This window comes from Struthio camelus, chromosome Z (genome assembly GCF_040807025.1).
Source record: "Struthio camelus isolate bStrCam1 chromosome Z, bStrCam1.hap1, whole genome shotgun sequence".
Lineage (NCBI taxonomy): Eukaryota > Metazoa > Chordata > Aves > Struthioniformes > Struthionidae > Struthio > Struthio camelus.
The window spans coordinates 23,549,368-23,567,927 of NC_090982.1; the positions used below are offsets into that span (position 1 = coordinate 23,549,368).

The 18,560-nt window shown below is 36.1% G+C and overlaps 1 protein-coding gene across 10 annotated transcripts in view; it reads left to right on the forward strand.

Annotated features, from left to right (window-relative positions):
- CNTLN (centlein) overlaps positions 1 to 18,560 on the forward strand; it is a 199,158-nt gene that overhangs the window by 115,170 nt on the left and 65,428 nt on the right. For all 10 annotated transcript variants that reach the window (XM_068928901.1, XM_068928897.1, XM_068928896.1 and 7 more), the window contains 2 exons: positions 10,128 to 10,177; positions 16,215 to 16,306. In XM_068928901.1, the coding sequence (XP_068785002.1) occupies positions 10,128 to 10,177; positions 16,215 to 16,306 (142 nt within the window). The remainder of the gene's footprint in view (positions 1 to 10,127; positions 10,178 to 16,214; positions 16,307 to 18,560) is intronic.

Below are 18,560 nucleotides of genomic sequence, written 5' to 3' on the forward strand. Positions count from 1 at the left end.
TAGCTTGTTTCTTGCAGATGAAAATTAAAATGAGTATTTGCATAATAATGTGTCAGACTCCCCATACTAATTTATGACAACCACTTCCCATATTTTCTCTGTGGTTTTTTACATAAGTATGTTTAATTTGAATATGCATTCTATTCTGAGTTGTATTTTTAATCTTTTAAAGACTCATGGACAAAGCACAAGTCACTTTGTACCTGAAAGAGCCTCCTGTGTTGATCTGCTGTCTTTTTCCTCAAACCTTTCTCCTTCTTGGGAGGAAAGTAGTGCTTCTCCCTCTGTCCTATTTTCCTTACAAGGATTATTAGGATATTTAGCTTAAGCTTTGGATAAGAAAAAACTCTCTGGCATTACTTTGACACAATATCTTGAAAACATACTTATTTTGGTTACCTTAACAGGAGCACTGCTGTACTCTTTTGAGGACCCTGACAAAACGTTTGCAAAGCTTGCCTAACAGCCTTTTTCTGTATAATTTGCTTCCTCATTTGGCTTTTCTATCTTCAGCAGTCTTCCACAGCTCTGAGGGAAAACAGCTGAAAGCACAATAGGTACCTCCTGGACTCAGAGAGAGGCTTCCCTGACTGCAGCAGCTCCTAGGCTAGACCACTGATATCTGTCCACAGCACCAAGAGCATGCTAGTGCATTAGGAGATTGTGCCTGATTTGCTTATTTCTCTAGGGTCACTCTGCTGCAGTCTTATGACCTGTAATCCTTGGGAAGGAGTAGGTTTCCTCAGTGGGCTATCCTTCTTATGTATTCAACTCTGTTAAAGAAGGGCTTCTCTGCTTGGTTTTATTATCCTGATAAGATTCCCTGGGACAAATGGAAGAAAGTCTTACTGTTTGTTTGGATGTTTATTTTAGACTACCCTGAGCCTGCTGTCTTAATTCCTTTTATCTACAGGCAAAGGAGTGCATGAGTCTCCTGCTAGCGCTACTTGTGAATGCTGAAAGCTGCTGATGAAGAATGGCTGACTTATGGAGTGTTTATTAACTGTTGAGGCAGAGATGTGCTAGCAAACTGGCTACAGTCCTCTGGCAGCTGGGTAATCTAGGGTCAGCAACTCTTGCAGGAAGGAGCCCTCTAAAATGATAAGTGCAGAGACAAAGTTTATGATACAGTTCAGGCTACCTTTCTAAATTACCATTTCCTTAATGCAGTCAGACCCAAGTGCGCATGTGTGTACGTACCTTAGATTTGGAGCTGTGTGGGGGCTCCTCATGGTATCTTCAGAACTGCTGACAATTAAAAATGATGAGTATTAAGAAATTTTGTTCTAGCAAAAAGGTATGTTTTTCAGAAGCCCTGCTTATATGCAGATGGTACAAGCATTTCGCATATTGTATTAACTTGATAAGTAAGCAACTGTTACAGAGGATTTCTTGCTGATGCCTAGTTATAAGCTATAAGAAGTCAGAAGTAATTCCTTTGGCAAAATTGATTCTGTAGTACAGTTTTTCTTACGTTACCTCTTTTTAGGTACTGAAAGCTTGAATACTTGAGTGTTAGGAAAATAACCAAATGAAAAGAGTAGTAGCTGAAAACATTTTATTACCATAAAACAAAATACAGAATGTTGTGTGATACTGGAAACAGTAGGTGTGGGTCAAGGTCAGTATCCTTAAAATGTACACAGTACTAGAATCATTTATTAGGTGGATAGATCTGATCCGTCTGGATTTTTTTTCCCTGCCTTGTTTTAATATTGCCAACCAAGGCAGCAGCAATCAGCTGGAAGATAGGGATGAGCAGTTAATACATAAAAAGGATGCTCTGTGCTTTCCCACTCCTCTTGGTGCCTTTTGTGTATATGTTACAAGGAAGACTTCCATCAAGTAAACATGATAGTAAACAAAAAATGTTGAGGATATTCTCAAAATGTTAGGAATAAATCTATGTTGGCTTACAGAGTAAACCGACAGCATGATTCTACTTCTGATTTGCTATATTAGAAGGTCCTGGAAGCCTTCGAGGAAGTCACAATTGATGCTTGCTAATTTAGGGTGCTGATTCCTACTAATTCAAGGACTCATTAGCTTCTTCCCGGCTAGGAGAGAGCTGGAAATTGTTCCCTTCCCATGTAATCTAGAGTTTCTGAGAATACTGCTGGCCTGGAATGTTTCTTCTCAACAGAGAAAGCCTGAAGGGGTATTTTGGAATAGGCTATATTGTCAGAAGCTTTCTTTGTTTTTTTAACTGTGTTTCAGAAGCAGGTAAGGAAAAAAATGTTTATTGTTTAGAATTACTGAAGAAATATAGCCAGATTTTACCGGATTTACTTATAATCACTGTGCAGAAAACTGAAGGTCATGAGACTATTTCAGTTACGTTTAAGGGTAAAAATCACTGCATCAGATTTTACCCATGTGATCTCTTATTAGGCTTTGAACCCCTTTAAGTCACGTCTCTCCCTGATGGGCTGTCATTTGAAATGAGTAAGCCACTAGAAAACATGAACATTTTGAGTATAAGTAAGAGCAAGGCATTTTCTGGAAGAAGTCCTAAACTTTGGATTCTTTTTTTGGTCCACTAATTTTATTACTCCTACAAGCAGACTGCAAAACCAATCTTTTTTTTCTCCCTGTTTATGAAATCATCTTGAGCAGAAAAATATGCATGGGAACAGAATAACATATTTTTAATAGGAATTTCATTTCATGTAATAGATACAGGATTACTTTTTTTTGTTCTTAAATTTAGAGGAAACAAACATGTACACCATTCATAGTTATGTAACCTATGTTATCAGTAAAGTTGGTACATTGTACCGAGTTATTAGGATACATTTTTTCAGGTACACAGCCTTATTTAAGACTCCAGAAACCTTGACTATATTCTAACTAGGACTGAAAATACTTTCCCAGTCAAATCGGAAACCAAAAAATTGCTATATTTTGAAAAGGTTTTTTTACTTTTTCAGGTAAAAAAGCACACTAATATAAATACACCATTGAAAAGACTGCATTTAGATGCAAGCCAAGCAGTAATTAGTTTCAACATTGCAAGCTTTTTAAAGTGATTCACTCTGTTAGTATTACCATTGCAGGTATGAGTTAAGACTTTTAATTTAATGAAACTTAATAAAGTTTAACTGACAGATTACTTATTTCTTTTCATCTGGATTGTTAATAGGTATTCCTAGTCCTGAATGTCTTTTGTCTAAGGTTATTCATGTGTACAGATGGAAGATGTTGTATGCAGATTTTCAAAGACCATTCTAAATAGTTTTTTAATGCTTTTAAAACACACTAAAATGTGTTTGTTTTGATTACGGCAGTCTTTCTTTAGAGTTCTACATTGTTGTAGGCATTCAATTTATAACCTTAATCATTTCCGTTGTCTAATATTCTAAATCAGGTTCTTCTTTTGGCCTTGGTGGTTTTTCTTTCTTTTTCTTCTGATTCATCAGTCTCAGCTGCAGGACTATATGTTTTTTTCTTGGTGTTCATTCCTTGCCTGTTCAGGTTTTTCTTTTGATCATGTTGTATATGTTTTGCCCAGCAGTACTTCTGTACTTACTCCATGTTCCTCCTTCTGTACGGGAGTAACATTTCTAAATTAAATTCTGTATCTAGCTCTTTTGCAAATGGAGCTCAAAATCTATTTCTTCTAAAATATTTAGAAGGTATTTTTTCATTATGTACTAGCAGTTGTAATAGTGAGATCACAGTTATGAGATTCTGACAAAACAACACACAAACTTAAATACAACCTTAAAATTTAACCATTTTAATTTAAAAAGGCAGAAAAGAGAAGAAGATAAATTTTTCTTCAGAAATGTTAACTAAAATTTCAAATCTGTACTGTTTGCTCAAGCAAAAAAAAATTTTGTATGAAAAAGAGAACTATAAAATATTTTTGTCATGTGGATGTTGTCATTGGGAGACTGTGAATGGGTGAATTGAAAGCCTCCTCCATGTTCTGTGTTAGTGCTTTACAGACCAAACATTAGCAGTTTCCATATTTCCATATTTTTGTAGCTATGTTCTTCTCTTGTGGTTGCTAAATTAAAGTCCTTCCCCTTTGCACTTTGATGAATTTTCAAAGCAAAATAAGGGATGTGCTCATATATGCCAGGAGCATAACCTTAAACAGGGAAGATGATATGTCTAATCAACAATTTAAATTATCCTTTCTTTTACTTCATTTAGCCACTACAGGTTTTATCAGAAGAAAAACTAGTTGATACCAAATATAAACATTTTAAAATACACTGTTTTTTTTAAATCAAGCTCATAGTTGCACATAATTGTAAAAAGCATGAAGTTTGTGGAGCAATCTTAAAAAATGTTAGAAGCACAGTTAAACTAAGATTAATGTAATGCACCTAAAATATACATCATCTTAAAAATCTCATATTCTTGATAAATCTTCAACTCCCAGCATTTTTACTGGCAAAACATGGTGGAGGCATGTACTAATCTTCAAAGACTTCTTTCAGTTTCTGTACCTCAAGTCTCTATAAGACTCAAGATGAGTCTTATAGAATCATCTATTGCTAGAAAAACTTTTCAGAGGAACTACCTATCTACTGTAGAAATATCCTCAAAGATTTCCTCACAGCTTCAGTTTATATCTTAGTTCTTTTCAGATGCCATAAACACGATGCCCTTTGCTCAGCAATTGTTAAATCAAACACAAGATCTTCACTGCACAAAAAATCCCCTTTCAGTGAATATCAAAACCTGAAGCATTTCTTCTTTCCATTGTTTAATGTGTTAATTGAAACTAAACCATGCAAAAGGAACATGCAGTAAATCCAGTGAGTATGTGCTTAAGATAATTACAGCGAATATTAGCTTTGTCTTCTAAAATAGTATTATAGCCTCTTATTCACAGTATCTGAACTTTGAAGCTGCTGATCTGACTCTCTAGTTCCAATACATTACTATTCTGCATTACCACCCACAGAGCTTATTTTGGATCCTTTGAGTGGAAGGATTACAGAAACAATCCTTCCTTCACCTTCAGTAAGGAAAGGAAGTATTTCATGTCACTGGAATCCAATGTGATTGAGTTACAGTTCTCTTCAAGTACTTAATCTGCTTTGTCAGAGAAGAATTGTGCATGGATCCTTAAAAGCATGGTGGACTAAGTATGGTCTGTTAAAGGCAGTCCCACTTTAGGGGAAAAACAAACAGAGGTTTTTTTTTCTTGAGGCCTGTTTGAGAGAATTTTTGGAGAGGGAGGGAGAGTTAGCTAAAGATAAATCAATGCTTATGTATTAGGTTGGCACCTGGGAGCCTGAGTCAGCCAAAGTCTCGATGAAGATCTTCTTGGCTTGAACAGATTACGGTTTCAAAAAAATATACCGAAGGTTTTAAACCCTAACTCTATATGTCATTAGAGCATAAGCTAACAGTAGCTTCTGATCAGGAGAGGATGCTTTAAATGAAGGCTGGAAAGCAAATTACCCTTTTTGCCATTGTGTTCTTTCACTGTTCCATTGTACTTCAGCAACTTTCTGTGACATCTTGAGTTACCTTAAATTCCTTGGAGTGCCTGCTCAGTCCTTTGAAAGTTTGTTTCTTAACCCTGTTCTTGAAGCTTCTTCTTAACTGATCATATACACTTGTTTTAGGAGAAAGTAACAATCATATTCTTCCTGCAAAGAGTTCTACGAGAAGACTTAAATGCAGCCTTTCTTCCTCACTGTTGAGTGTTGCACTTTTTGACAAAATATGCAGACTACAGTACTTCTGTAGTGAATTGTAGGCAAGTGAACTAGGTTTGTATTGTTGTGATGCAAACACAGCTGCTTTTCTACGTGTTCTAGCTGGAGTAGCATATCAAAAAAAAATCAAATACGTAAGAGCAGATTTTACTGCTGAGTTTGGGAATAAATAGACAAGAAATAAGAAATACCCTACTTCCTCTATATGTCATTCCTCACATTGCAGTTTTTATTCTGCTTTTTTTCTTGAAATGCAAAAGGACTAATGCATGATAGTGAAAAAATACTTTGACTGCAACAGTCATACAAAGATATGCTGTAACTTTTTGTTACAGCTCATTTGTATTTCATCTTCTGGTCTTGTATACTGAATGTAGCATGTACTAAGACCATAAAGACTGTACATTCTTTATTTATTTTTTCTTTTAATGCTATATTTATCATAAAGTACTTGGAGAACATAAAGCTTGAAGGTGTCATGTTATGTTTTTTTTTTTTTTTCAGAAAGAAAAGATTGAGTAAAAATCAGGATACTATCAATTTTCATATGACTTAAATACTTAGGAGTTTTTCAGTGCTAATTGTGCTAGTCCTGAGTGCGTTCAAAACTTACAGCTTTATGAACTGAAGATTCTTAGACTTTAGAGATTTAAAAAAAGAAAGAAAGCAAAATAACAGTTCTTTCCTCCCAGTTGCTAACTAGCTAGTAAGGTGGGATGAGAGGAGAATAATTTGCTGAAAGAAGAGGCTCTACCACTGTCAGCTTCCTCAAATCAAAAAAATGTAAGTTCAGGATGAAGGTAGAAGTGCCCTCCAGTGGAGTGCAAGTTATTCAGTTTGTTTTGTTAAGTGTGGCCTGTGTGATTATCTACGTAGGAAACATATTTTGTATGTGCTGCCAAGAACTTAGATCTTGGGAAAGGAGAATGTTCTATTGGTAGGAGGGAATCTAACCTCTTAACTGAAACCATACATGAGATGTGGCCTGCTCTCTGGCTTCCATCACAGTCTCCTCTTGCACTACGTACCAGGGCTCTTTTAAGGACAGGAGAAAAGCAGGTGTTGATAGTAGGAGGTCATAAAAAATAAGGTAAGCATGTTCTAAAATACTGCCTACACTTCTAGCTGATCAGCATACTATGCAACATAATGAGGGAATAATTTACAAGCACTTCTACACTATTGTTAGAAGCTAAAACAGTGAGATGGCAAGTGGACTGCTTTGGCATCAGATGACAGTCCTGACACGCTAGACATCTGGGAGACGTGGAAGAAGAAGCATTACTAGCTTTACAGGAGAGCAGAGTAGGATTGCCTTGTCAGAGAGCGGGTCTGTGTAAGAAGGAATTATTTAGGTATAATATCACAGTTATTACAGAGAAAGAGACTACTGAGTAATGCTTTTGGATAAAAGTCCTATATTCTAATAGTAAATAAGTAGTAGTAGGATTAAACTACTGATCTTTTTCATCAGGATGTTAACAGCGATCAAGAAATGCAAAGCTAGATTAGACAAGTTGTAAATTTAAAACAGGCTGTAATCATGGAAGATTTTATCTACCCACATGCAGCCTGCAACAATATTTCAGGAAAAGATGTAGATATAAAATTTTTATATGCAATAAATGACTTTTCTTAGAATAACCAGTCTTAGAAACCACAAGAAAAGACACCATTCTGGATTTCATTTTGAGTGGTACACAGACCTTCCGAAGTTATGAGTGAAAGAATCACTCTGTAACAGTGACCTCAATCCAATGAGAAGCACAAAATCATGCAGGTTGGAAGGAACCTGCTGCAGGGTCAATTAGAGCAGGTTGCACAGAATGTTGTTAAGTTTTGACTTTCTCCAGGGATGGAGGCTCCACAACCTCTCTCAGCAACTGTTCCAGGGTCTGGCCACCCGAATGGTCAATTTTTTTTTTCTTTCTCCTTTTTTTTTTCTCTCCCCTTACATGTAGTTGGAATTTCCCATACTTCAACTCATATCCTTGCTGTCTCATTCCTTCTACTGTACTTCTCTGGGGAGGGTCTGGCTCTGTCTTTTCTATACCCTCCCTTTAGGTAGACAGCAATAAAATCTCCTTTTCTCCTTCTAAGGCTGAACAAACCCAGCCACATCATGTGCTTCAGTCCCTGAAATCTTGGTAACTCTCTGCTGGACTCGCAGCAGTATGAAAATGTTTAGCTTGTATCTAAATGTAGTCTTTACAATGTCCTGGCTAAAAAGCCAGGAAAATGTTGGGCCTTACCAGCACTGAGGACAAGTGAGAGGGCACCTTTTTGTTGCTATAATGTAGATTAGTGCCTCCGTGTCTTGAGTGCTGTTGGCGGCTCTGGCCTCTGCATCTCAGGAAGAAGGTGGTGAAGTTAGCAAGCGTGAGAGAAGGGCAGCTGAACCAACAGAGGGGCTGGAGCAGCTGCCCGACACGCAGAAATTTGAAAGGCTGGCTGAATTCCTCCATTTGGAGAGGAGAAGGCTGAGGAGGGCTGTATAAACTGAGGCTTATGCAATCACGTAGGTGGCAGGTAAGCTGAATGTGGGACTGTTTGTTGCTCAGTGGATCCCCCGATACGAATACTGGGGCGCTTGGTGAAAGCAGTGGGAGATCAGGGTAAAACAGACCGAGCAATGCACAGCTTCACGTGGTGGGCAGTGAACTTCAAGAATTTGCTGCCACAGCAGGCTGTGGAGGCAAACAGCATCAGCCAGTGCAAAAAGAGCAGATGGATCAGATGGACTCAGGGACAGGAAGGTCTGTAAGTGTCTGTGGAAAAGGAGCAAGTATCCCTGCCCCAGTCCTCTGCCGGCCTGAGCCCTCCTCTTCCGGATGCTGAAGGCATATAGGGGGAAGAGACTGCAGAAGCAGTTAGGCTTGTGCACTCTGCCAAGGTGGCATCTCCTGTTGCCTCTACTGGAGACAGAGCACTGGTGGTGGATGGACCCAGCATTGGTCTGACTCAGCTGGTCTATTCTGAAGTCCATCCAAAACATTCATTGATTTGTGTGGGTTGCTCTGAAGTTCATCCAAAACATTCATTGATTTGTGTGGGTTGCATCTGTATTACACGTTATAGTTTCTTGTCTAGGCTAACTTGAAATGTTTCCAGCTTAGATAGACCATTACTTCAATCGGTGACTATTTCCACACAGCCAAATGAATTTCTTTGGAAGTGCTTCAGATAGTCAGACTATAAAACATAACCTCTATACTTATTTCATATTATTTCTATAATACTGCATATCTTTATTCTAAATAATTCTTTTATGTACATGTTAACTCCTTCCAAAAGTCTTGCGCAATTATCATTGTCTGATGGCCACCTAGCTAGTGTGTGTGAGGGCAGTGTATATGTATGTATATAAGTACATAAATACATGTGCATTCAAAGAACATGATGAAGATGATTTAAAGCTGAAAAATTGCATATTCAGAAGATAAAAGTACAAGAATTATGGATTCTAAAACAACGTTAATTCACTCCCTTGCGTTCATGTAATGTTAATTACATCAACAGAGATGCTACTGTTTGGAGTACTACAGAAAAGGGTATGAGGAGATTAGTAGTCCAGCCTTCAGAATGGAGCTAGAGTATTGGCTACGAGGCTATATTTTTTAACAAAATCTGCATGTAGGCCTATTAAGTGACTGCCCTCTGTTCTCTGTGTTGCAGGATCCTGGGCTAAAATAGGTGGACATCTCCTTGCTTAAGGAGATGTGTGCAAGCATATAATGAAAGATTATGTGCATATAAATAAAGATTGTATGAGAAAACACGAGTACAAATGGTCCAAATCCAAGTAACATCCTTTAACTCCAGCATTTCCCAAGCTGACTTTGAAACTTTAGTATTGGTTTCCTGGCAAATTTATGTATGCACAGTTTTCTAAAATGAAAACAGAACTTCTAGAATTGAGGCAGTTGACCTGAGCTTCTTGATATCATAGAGTAAGGTATAGTAGTAATAAACTGTTATACCCCTAGAAGATCGGGGCTAGAAAGGGCAGGACAGATTTTATTTGTAAATTTCTCAAATAATTCCTGGGAAAAGAAGAACATTGAAGTTACCCACATAAAGTTATCTGGTGGTGTCCTCCAAGACTGCCTACTTTTTCCTTCCCTGGATAGGATTCCATCTCCTACCTGTCTGCTTTTTGTCTCTGGATTGCCTCAAAGACTACCTGAAACTTGTTAGTATATGTTATTACTCATATAGTATCTGAATTCAGTAAATTCAGATTTTTTAATTTGAATCAGGTATTGTGTTGATGACTCTCTGAGATATGCTAAGTGCTGACAAATTAGAAAACTAGTTCTTGAGTGTTGATAGCATCTTCCTCAGTAAGATTTATATGTTTTTACTTGATTTGTTTTAATAGTTTTACTGGTATGTGTGTGATTGTTCTGTTGTTCTTACTTTTATTTATTTCCTGTTTCATAGACTGAATCTTGAAGAAGAATTGGATCAAATGAAAGTACACCAGTCTGTGGGTAAGCTTACAATACAGGACCTTAACTATATTTACAACAAAAATGGGAAAGTACAGTATGTCGTGTACTCTGTTAAAAATATTTAAGGTTAATATCTATGCAAATTAATTTTCTTATTTCTAAGTGCATTTTTTCTTTAGTTTTCCACATGCCTATTAAATCAGTGATAATGTATGTATATATACTAACTATACGGTAATATATACATGTGAATTATTTGTGTGCCGTATACTCTATAATACATATTTTAAAGAATTTTTTTATATATGTTTGTATGCTTATGAAGCTTTCTGCAGAGCCTGAAATGGTTCTTGCAGTATTACAATACAGCAAAAAAGAAACCACATGCTGATTCAGACTTCTTTTTTTAATACTGGTCTCAAAAAGTATGTGGCTCTGAATGTAAATCCAATATAGTGGAACCCTTGTAAGTATTCTTCTTGGAGATCTTTTGTATCTGTACAAAAGTTGATGATAGTGGATGGTAGTGATAAGTCTTTGCCAGTAAGGTAGGTAAAATATATGGCTGTTGTCCCCATCACTCCTCTGATCCTTGGTAGTATTTGCTGTTCCTGAATCATCTGGGAGAAGTATTCAACAGTGCATACATACAGCTGGCTTTCAAACCTGTGCTGAATTGCTTCTGCTCAGTATTCTCCAGGAGTAGAGAACAGAAGGAGACCTGGAGAAAGTCCTCTCTTAAGGAAACAGGTTCATGGCAATAAAGCTTTACCCTTCTTTATCTTCTTTTTCTGCTCTTGGCTGCTTTCTTTTATGTGATAATGCTGGCCAGCTGGATGAAAAAATACAAAGGAAAGTTTTTCTTTTACTTGAAGCTTGTTTTATAATTTCTGTAAAAATAAGTGGGAATATCCAGCTGCTGATGGATAGAAAGTTACTGTTTTGCTCTCTTGTTACTTCTTGTATATTACTTTCATTGCCCTAAGTAGAGCTGAAGGAAATGAGTGAAAATTTCAAATACTGACTTTAAAAATCACTTCTTTATTTTTGCCAATTTAGTCAGTCTTTGCTGAGACACAAGGGGAAAGGCAGCCAGGAGTGAGAAGGAGTTGGGTGCCTGCTGAGCAATAACCATACGTTTCCAAAAAACAGTCAGATCCCTAGAACTGCAAGCTCCTGACATGTGTAATACTTTAATGATTAGCCCTTTCTTCCTTTTTTCTTAATAACTTTTCAGATTAAAATATACCCTCTTTTAAAAGTGAACGAGTGGATAGACACTTTTGATTTGGTTACTGGTGTGGTGGTTACTTATTGCCATATCATGACTAAGAAGAAAGATTAAAATACTAGTGAAGTGTGCTAGGCAAATCTTATTTACCTTTTCTAGCATTTGCTGTCACAGGAATTTTTTTGGTAAATTACCAAATCAAATCCAAAGATGTGTGTTAAGCAACATATTTGGTTAGCCCATGAGGCTGACAACTGATTGCGAACTTTTACTCATCCAAGCTGTGAAAAGTAAATTCCCTGTTGTTTCTCTTGGAAACACTAGGATATTGCAGTGCCATGTATGCTTTCATCAAGTGAATTTGATGTTTTGTAGAATAATACCTTGTGGAGTTTGAAGCTGGTGTACGTCTGTGAGCGTGTATAAGCTTGTGTGAGCAATCCTTGCTCATGCGCCTAAGAAAATGCATGCGTGCTCTGCCTATTAAAATTGAAAGCTTGTGACTGCTTATTAAATACCAAGGGAAAGGTAGTAAGTCTCAGTGAGTGCCAAAGTATGTTCTTTCAGATTTTTCATTGCACTACTGCTTTTAGTTTTTAGTTACTAGAATGAACTACAGCTGACTGCCACAGACAGGGTCAGCATACCTGTAGAAGCCTTGCATGTTGTCTCTGAGGTTTCCTGTGAGGTTCCTGTGAGGCATCTTTAGTGTGACAGGGTGTATACATCCTTTTTATAAACCAAATGAGGATTCAATTGTGGAATCTTTTTTTCTTTTTTTCTTTTTTTTTAAAATTAATGGCATTTGAACATAGAAAACTTTAAATAGAACTTCTGTAGCTGCATCTGCTTACACAGGACAGAAAAAACATTTCTGTTCACATTCAAAAATCTGTATCCAAGAAATCCTTTGCTTCCATAAGTTCTGCTGAAGAGGAACAGTCCGTAGCCCTTCAGTATATAAACTTTTCACTGATGAATAGATTTTACTGGAGTAGGGCCGAGCAATTTTAAGAAAATAGAAAAAAGTGCTCAAACAGCTGTATTTTGAACAAGCTTTAAGCAACAGAGAAGTTATAGTCTCTCCTGATCATAAGAATGAGAAAGTGAGCAGAAAGAATAAAAACACACAAGTAGCTAAATCTGTATTAATTCCCTTCCTCTTCCGAAATAAATGTAAAACCTCTTATCTGTTATCTGTAGGCCAGACATGATACACTATAAATAGCATTTGTTCACTGTTTAAGTAAATGTGTTTTCATTTCTAAAAAGAAGCCTGAAAAGAACTTAATGTATCAATGGTGTTGGTATTCACTTTCACCTGAACAAGTACCCATTTTAATCAGGCATTCTAACAACAGGGGATAATTTCTTGAAAAAGGGGCTGAGCTTCTCTACATTAAAAAGTGATAGGCACTACCCTATCGCTTGGTTAGATGTCGATCGTGCTTGTCAGGAGGAAGTACTGAATACCTGCTATTTATTTAATTCAGCCAGTTGGAAGGGGTCAAAAGCCACAAATAATTAATTGTTTTTAAGAAATCCCTGTAATTTTTGATCCTTCTGTCTCACTGTCAAATCAAAAGCAAAGTTAAAATGCTAAATGCGACTGGATAGTTCTCTGTGTCAGGAAGACCAGAGAAATTTGCCAGGATCCAGGTGAATTGGCAAAGAAAATCACTGAAGAGATTTTTCAGAGGTACAAATGATTATTATGTCTTGTGGAAACCTGAAACTCAGAAGCTGACTCTAATAATGTGGTGAGGAAATGGCTGTTTGTATGAGACAGGCTAGACTGTGCAGGCTGTGTCAGGTGGAGTTCTTTGTGTGAGTAATTCTTAAAGTTACTCTTAAATCCTTAAGTTACTCTTAAATTCTTAACCTCTATCAGAACTCTTGTAGAAGTTGTGCAACCTTCATTTCTTTTAGAAGAAAGTGGAGAGTAACTGTTGACTTTCAAGAAGTTTATTTTTGGTAGATTTAGGCTTTTTGTTCTTCTTCATCATTGGCTAGTAGGGTTTAACAAATAATACAGGACACAAGAAAAGCAAGCTCTGCTTCTGCCTTTCCCAGCTATGTCTGTGTTAGCTGTGTCTGAAATGTGTATCTGTTTCAGTTGTCTGAAATGTGTATCTGTTGCCTGTGAAGATTTTTTTTCAATATTAATTGAATCCAAAACTTAGCATCACTATTCACGTCCTGTTGAAGGTGAGAACATGTTGACAGGGACTTAAATGTTTTCTTCCAAAAGCTGAAAATTGGTTCCATCTAGTCCTGTTCAGAAAAATAGATAGCTTCTTAGTAAAGCAAGTTGTTTGTCCCTCTGCATCTTATGGAAGGCTGTTCTTGGGCCTCTTTAGTTGTTGGAATCCTTTTAAATCTCCTGTATTCCCAGCTAGTGGGTAAGAATGGCCTTCTTTTCTTCTGGTCATCACAGTGGTGGTTCTGTATCAGGCTTAGTTTGTCTTCAGGAATCTGGATGACTCCAGCTGGAGCTGGTAACTTGGCAGCCTTCTACACAGTGCCATTTCCTATACATAAGGGGTAACTTCACCTGCTGTATTCTGGAGGCTAATGTGCCATCCTGTTGATGGTTTATATAGTTATTCTATGACCGACATATATCTGGTCTTATTTCTTTATTTATTTATTGATAGTTTTTATCTGCCTGAGAAGACTTTCTGCAAATCATAGCAGTGAACTGTAGCATCACAGTTCAAACACCATTTTGGCAGCCATGTCAAACTACCTCATAATCAGATTTGGTGACTATTAATTAGAAATTAAGTGCTATGTTCCAAAGCTGGCAGTTAAAGGTTTCTCAGTGGGACTTAGGTACAATTTTGTAAGACCATCATAATTTGCTGACTGAAGATTGTGGATTTTATGACTTATGAGTCTATTTCTTGAGTGAGAATTTGGTATTTTTTACATAGGTGTGTGATGGATAAAGCGTATGTCTTGTTGAGTAAACTGATGTGTTGAATCTTTCTTCTGTCATAGGCAGACCTACAGCTATAGGCAGTGCTGTTTCATTGCCTCCCTGACCAATTCCTGTGAACAATTACATAACAGTTAAGGGTATGGAAGGGGTTGAATGGGGTGTTTATTCTGTGTTCATTAGGAAGGCTTACACATCAGTGACCTATGGATTTTCTTTAATTTATATTGCTTTTGATTTCTATGATAATATTGAAGATATGCAGATTTTCCTTAGTATCTGTTTTACAGTAGTAGTATTTATTCTCTGGGTATAATATGTTTATTTATAGATACAGTGGTAAATTATATTTTAATATATCCACATAATAAATGTAGCACCTTGCGTGCTTTGATCCGTTTCTTTGACTATGGGAAATCATTTTTCTTTTCAGTGGAGTACAGTAAATGCTGATATAAAAGCTACAACAGGCATTCAAATGAGTGAATATTTAGAAAAAGATGAAAAGCATGTTCATATTATCTTTGTGTGTTACTTAAAGAATATTGTAAATGTATGCAGTACCACCGTGCTGGGGGACTGTACTCTCAAATAACATGGGAACTAACATATTAATATCAAGGTAAAGGTACATATTCCCCAGATGCATAGTTTTACCTTTTTCAGCTTTTATTATCTTTAGAATAGTGTTCCATTTATTTCAAGAATACAGAAGTATTAATTGGCCATGACATGTTCCAAAGACAAAAGAAAGATCTAATTCACTCTAACAAACTTGTTAGTCACTGTTTATATCAAGAGGATTGTGAATCTACAGAGAGTAACACTGTTTTCTTCTGCACTTGCTTTGTTTATAAATCAAAAGTTTTTAAGTGACCCACAGTGTCATCTCGTAGTTTGAAATGATACTTCTGAAGCAGAGCTTCATCATGTAACGCAGATGTATATCCCTAAAGATTAGTTCTTGAAGTGAATTTAGGGGAGCAGAAGAGGGAGAAAAGTGAACATTTGGTGTTTCTATGGTGTTCTGTGTTTTTGTTCTGGAACATAGAATTGCAAATTTAATGAAAAGACCTTCGGAGGTTTGTAATTGCTCTTTTCTGTGAGTAGTGGGCAGTTTGTGAATGCTAAGCTTTCAATTCAGATCTGACCACAATATTTTTTACTTTTGGTTTACCTGATTTAGTATTACTGCCAAATCATTTGATACCATCCTTTTCTATGAATAGACCAAATTTTTAACTTGTCTTCTCTGTAAAATTTTTAGTACCTAAAGTGCATAGCTGTCTCTAAACATGGTGCTCAGAGTTGTATTCACACTCATTAGTTGTATCAATTTCTAATTGTTATGAGTTCACAACATTACAATGAAATGATTTGTGTGATTTATCTGGTGAAGTACATGATCTTTCACTTAACAAAAAAGAAGGTTTAAAGTTTTCTTCGATCCTAATTCTGTTACTGTTTGCTTTGTTCAGCAATCACTCTGATCCTCCTAGCAGGGGACAAGACCTAGAGAACAAAACTGGTAGTGGCTGTGTAGATAAAAAGGCAGTGAATTCTGCTTTTAAGGAGTAGAGGGAAAACTCTATAAAAGAATAAAAATAGGAATGAAAGTACAGCGTCTTTAACCTACGGATCTATTGTGCCTTTGAAAAGCTTGTACTCTAGAAAAAACATACTGTGATGCTACAAAGATTCATAATTATGTGACAGAAGACTTTGAAAAGAGGTCACTCTTTAGAAACTGACCAAAAGGCTTGACAAGAAAATAGACCACAGTCTAAATAATTGAGAAAGTAATGAATGCATTTCCTTACGATATCTCAGTATTACTTCATTGAAACAGTGGCTATGACAAAATATTATTTAATCTCTGATAGAGGTATATTATTCTCTAATAGAGCTACTTCTTAAAATTAGTGAAGATGATGTGGTTAAGAACAGTACTCCGAAGAAGAACGCCAAAGAAATTTCAGATCAGATGTTACAGAAGGTAAGATGTCAAGTTAATGTAAATTTTAATGAGTCATGTATACAAGTCAGTACTCATGAATTTGAGCCATGATTTTCCTTTCATAATTCAAAAATATGAATTTTCAAATTGTATCAAAAATCAATTATAGTGTAGTAGCTGTGGGTGCATCATGGGACAAACATGGTTAATGTCAGAGTAAATTAATAGTACGTTTAGAGATAAAATGTAAAAAAAATTAACAAATTTTCTAGATTAAGAGCAACATATGGTTAGCATTTACCACTTTTAAGTTTAGAAATATTCATTTCTTTTCCTGAGTGTTTAACTTTACATATCAGGAGTGAATCTCCATAGATATTTTGCTACAGAATAAAATTGATGCATAATAGTGATAAATTTACTTACTATATATAAAATGTAGAACAAAGTTGTATGTTCAAACATTTTTGCGTATATGATTTTGTCGTTTTTTCACAAAGTAGTACATTTTGTGTGCTCTAACTTAGCAAAACTGTGTGCTTTTAAGCTTTACTGCTCAAAATTCTACGTATTTTACTTCCTATAGTAAGAGTGTTAACTAGTTGTTGTTTATATAGATATTTGTATTATACACAAGTAATTTAGTATTTTAACAGGTGTTCACTTAAGAGGGCTCACTTGTATTTTACCATATGTTTGTTTGCTGCAAAGAAAAGGCATCCTCAAACAATGTTACACCTTTTGTTTGTCATTTTGCTAAACAATATTTGTGTTAATTACTTATAAATCTTTAAAAGCATGCTTAAATATAGATAAACAAATCTATAACTTTGAATGTCAGTTTGGGTATGTGTATTTGTTTTGTATTTGTGAATTAACTTGTAGGAAGTACAGTAATTTACAGCAGATGATGTGATTGCGTATACTTCTAACACTTGCCATATGGTCAGGCAATGAAGGCTGTCATCTCGTTATTACTGAATGACAAACATCATGTTAAAATAATAACACACAGAACAGGAAATGCTCACATTCATTTATCTTAAGGTAGAGTGAGTAATTGAAATAATTTGAATGCTACCGTCTGAAATGTCACACAGTTTACACTTGGTTATCATCTATATTTCAGAACCATAATTTTATTTGCCAGGTACTACATAATTTTTATCTCTGTGGATATACACAGTTATGATGGTACCTTAGGGATAGACGTAGAAGCTATTTATTGTGTATTTCCTTCCAACTGTCATAAATGACTTTAAGTACTAGCAAGTGCAAACAGTTGCTTTAAAGAACTAAGAAAAAGGAACAGAATCTCAGTTTATGAAGGTTACTAAAGAATGATACTGTTCTAATCCTTTATCAAAGGGGAGGAAAGTACAAACTGTTATTTTATTCATAAATCTCGATTTCGCTGAAGTATTTGGCAAAATCCCTTTTCTTCCTGATTTTACTCACTAAGTTTGTGTAGCCATAAGACAACCTCTCTTCATTGTAAGACTGCTGTGAATTTCCTTCAAGGAAGATAGTAATGTATAAGCATGCATATTAAAGGTCTGCTGTCAGACTCCTTCACAAATGTTTATGAAGAAGTTTGGGCAGCTCTTGCCCTAATAGTTCCCTATGTTAAAAATTCTCATTTATCGGAATCAAATCCATAGCACCCACTTTGTAAATCATTCCATAAGTTTTAAAACAATTTATATGCATTAGCAAAAAATCCTTGCAAATAAGTGTAGCATTTCTTGAGAAATACTCTATTTTCAATGTCAAAGCTGGGGATTTTTGCACTGCTGTGAAGGGATAGGATTGGCCAGTATTGTACAAGATAAGTAGTTGAAGTTGGCCTCATACATTCACCTGTAGCTTCTTGAAAAATAGTCATTCCTTCCCACCCCCTGACAAATCCCAAGAGCCTGGCACTTCCTCCAGTGAAAGATTTGGCATGGAGCTGGCACAGAGGCAACCAAAAATATTTCTTGAAAATGGCTAAATGTTTGAACACAAAACTCGTGCTGGTGGTCCTGAAAGCTCCTGGAATAATTTCACAGTATAGTTTTTTGTTTTAGGGCCTGCTAAAATTAAAATTACCTCTTATTTCTGAGAATTGTGAGGTTTAGTTGTAACTTTGAGCAAGTATTGCTGAAGAACATTTAGAATCGGTTTATTATTCATTGCCTCAAAAATGTGTAAACTACAAGGGACATCAGAAGCAAAGCATATTCAGCTTATGTAAGTAGAATATGCTTCATCAGTGTATATTGGGCAAGCTTGTGTAGAGGTTGCACTGAGA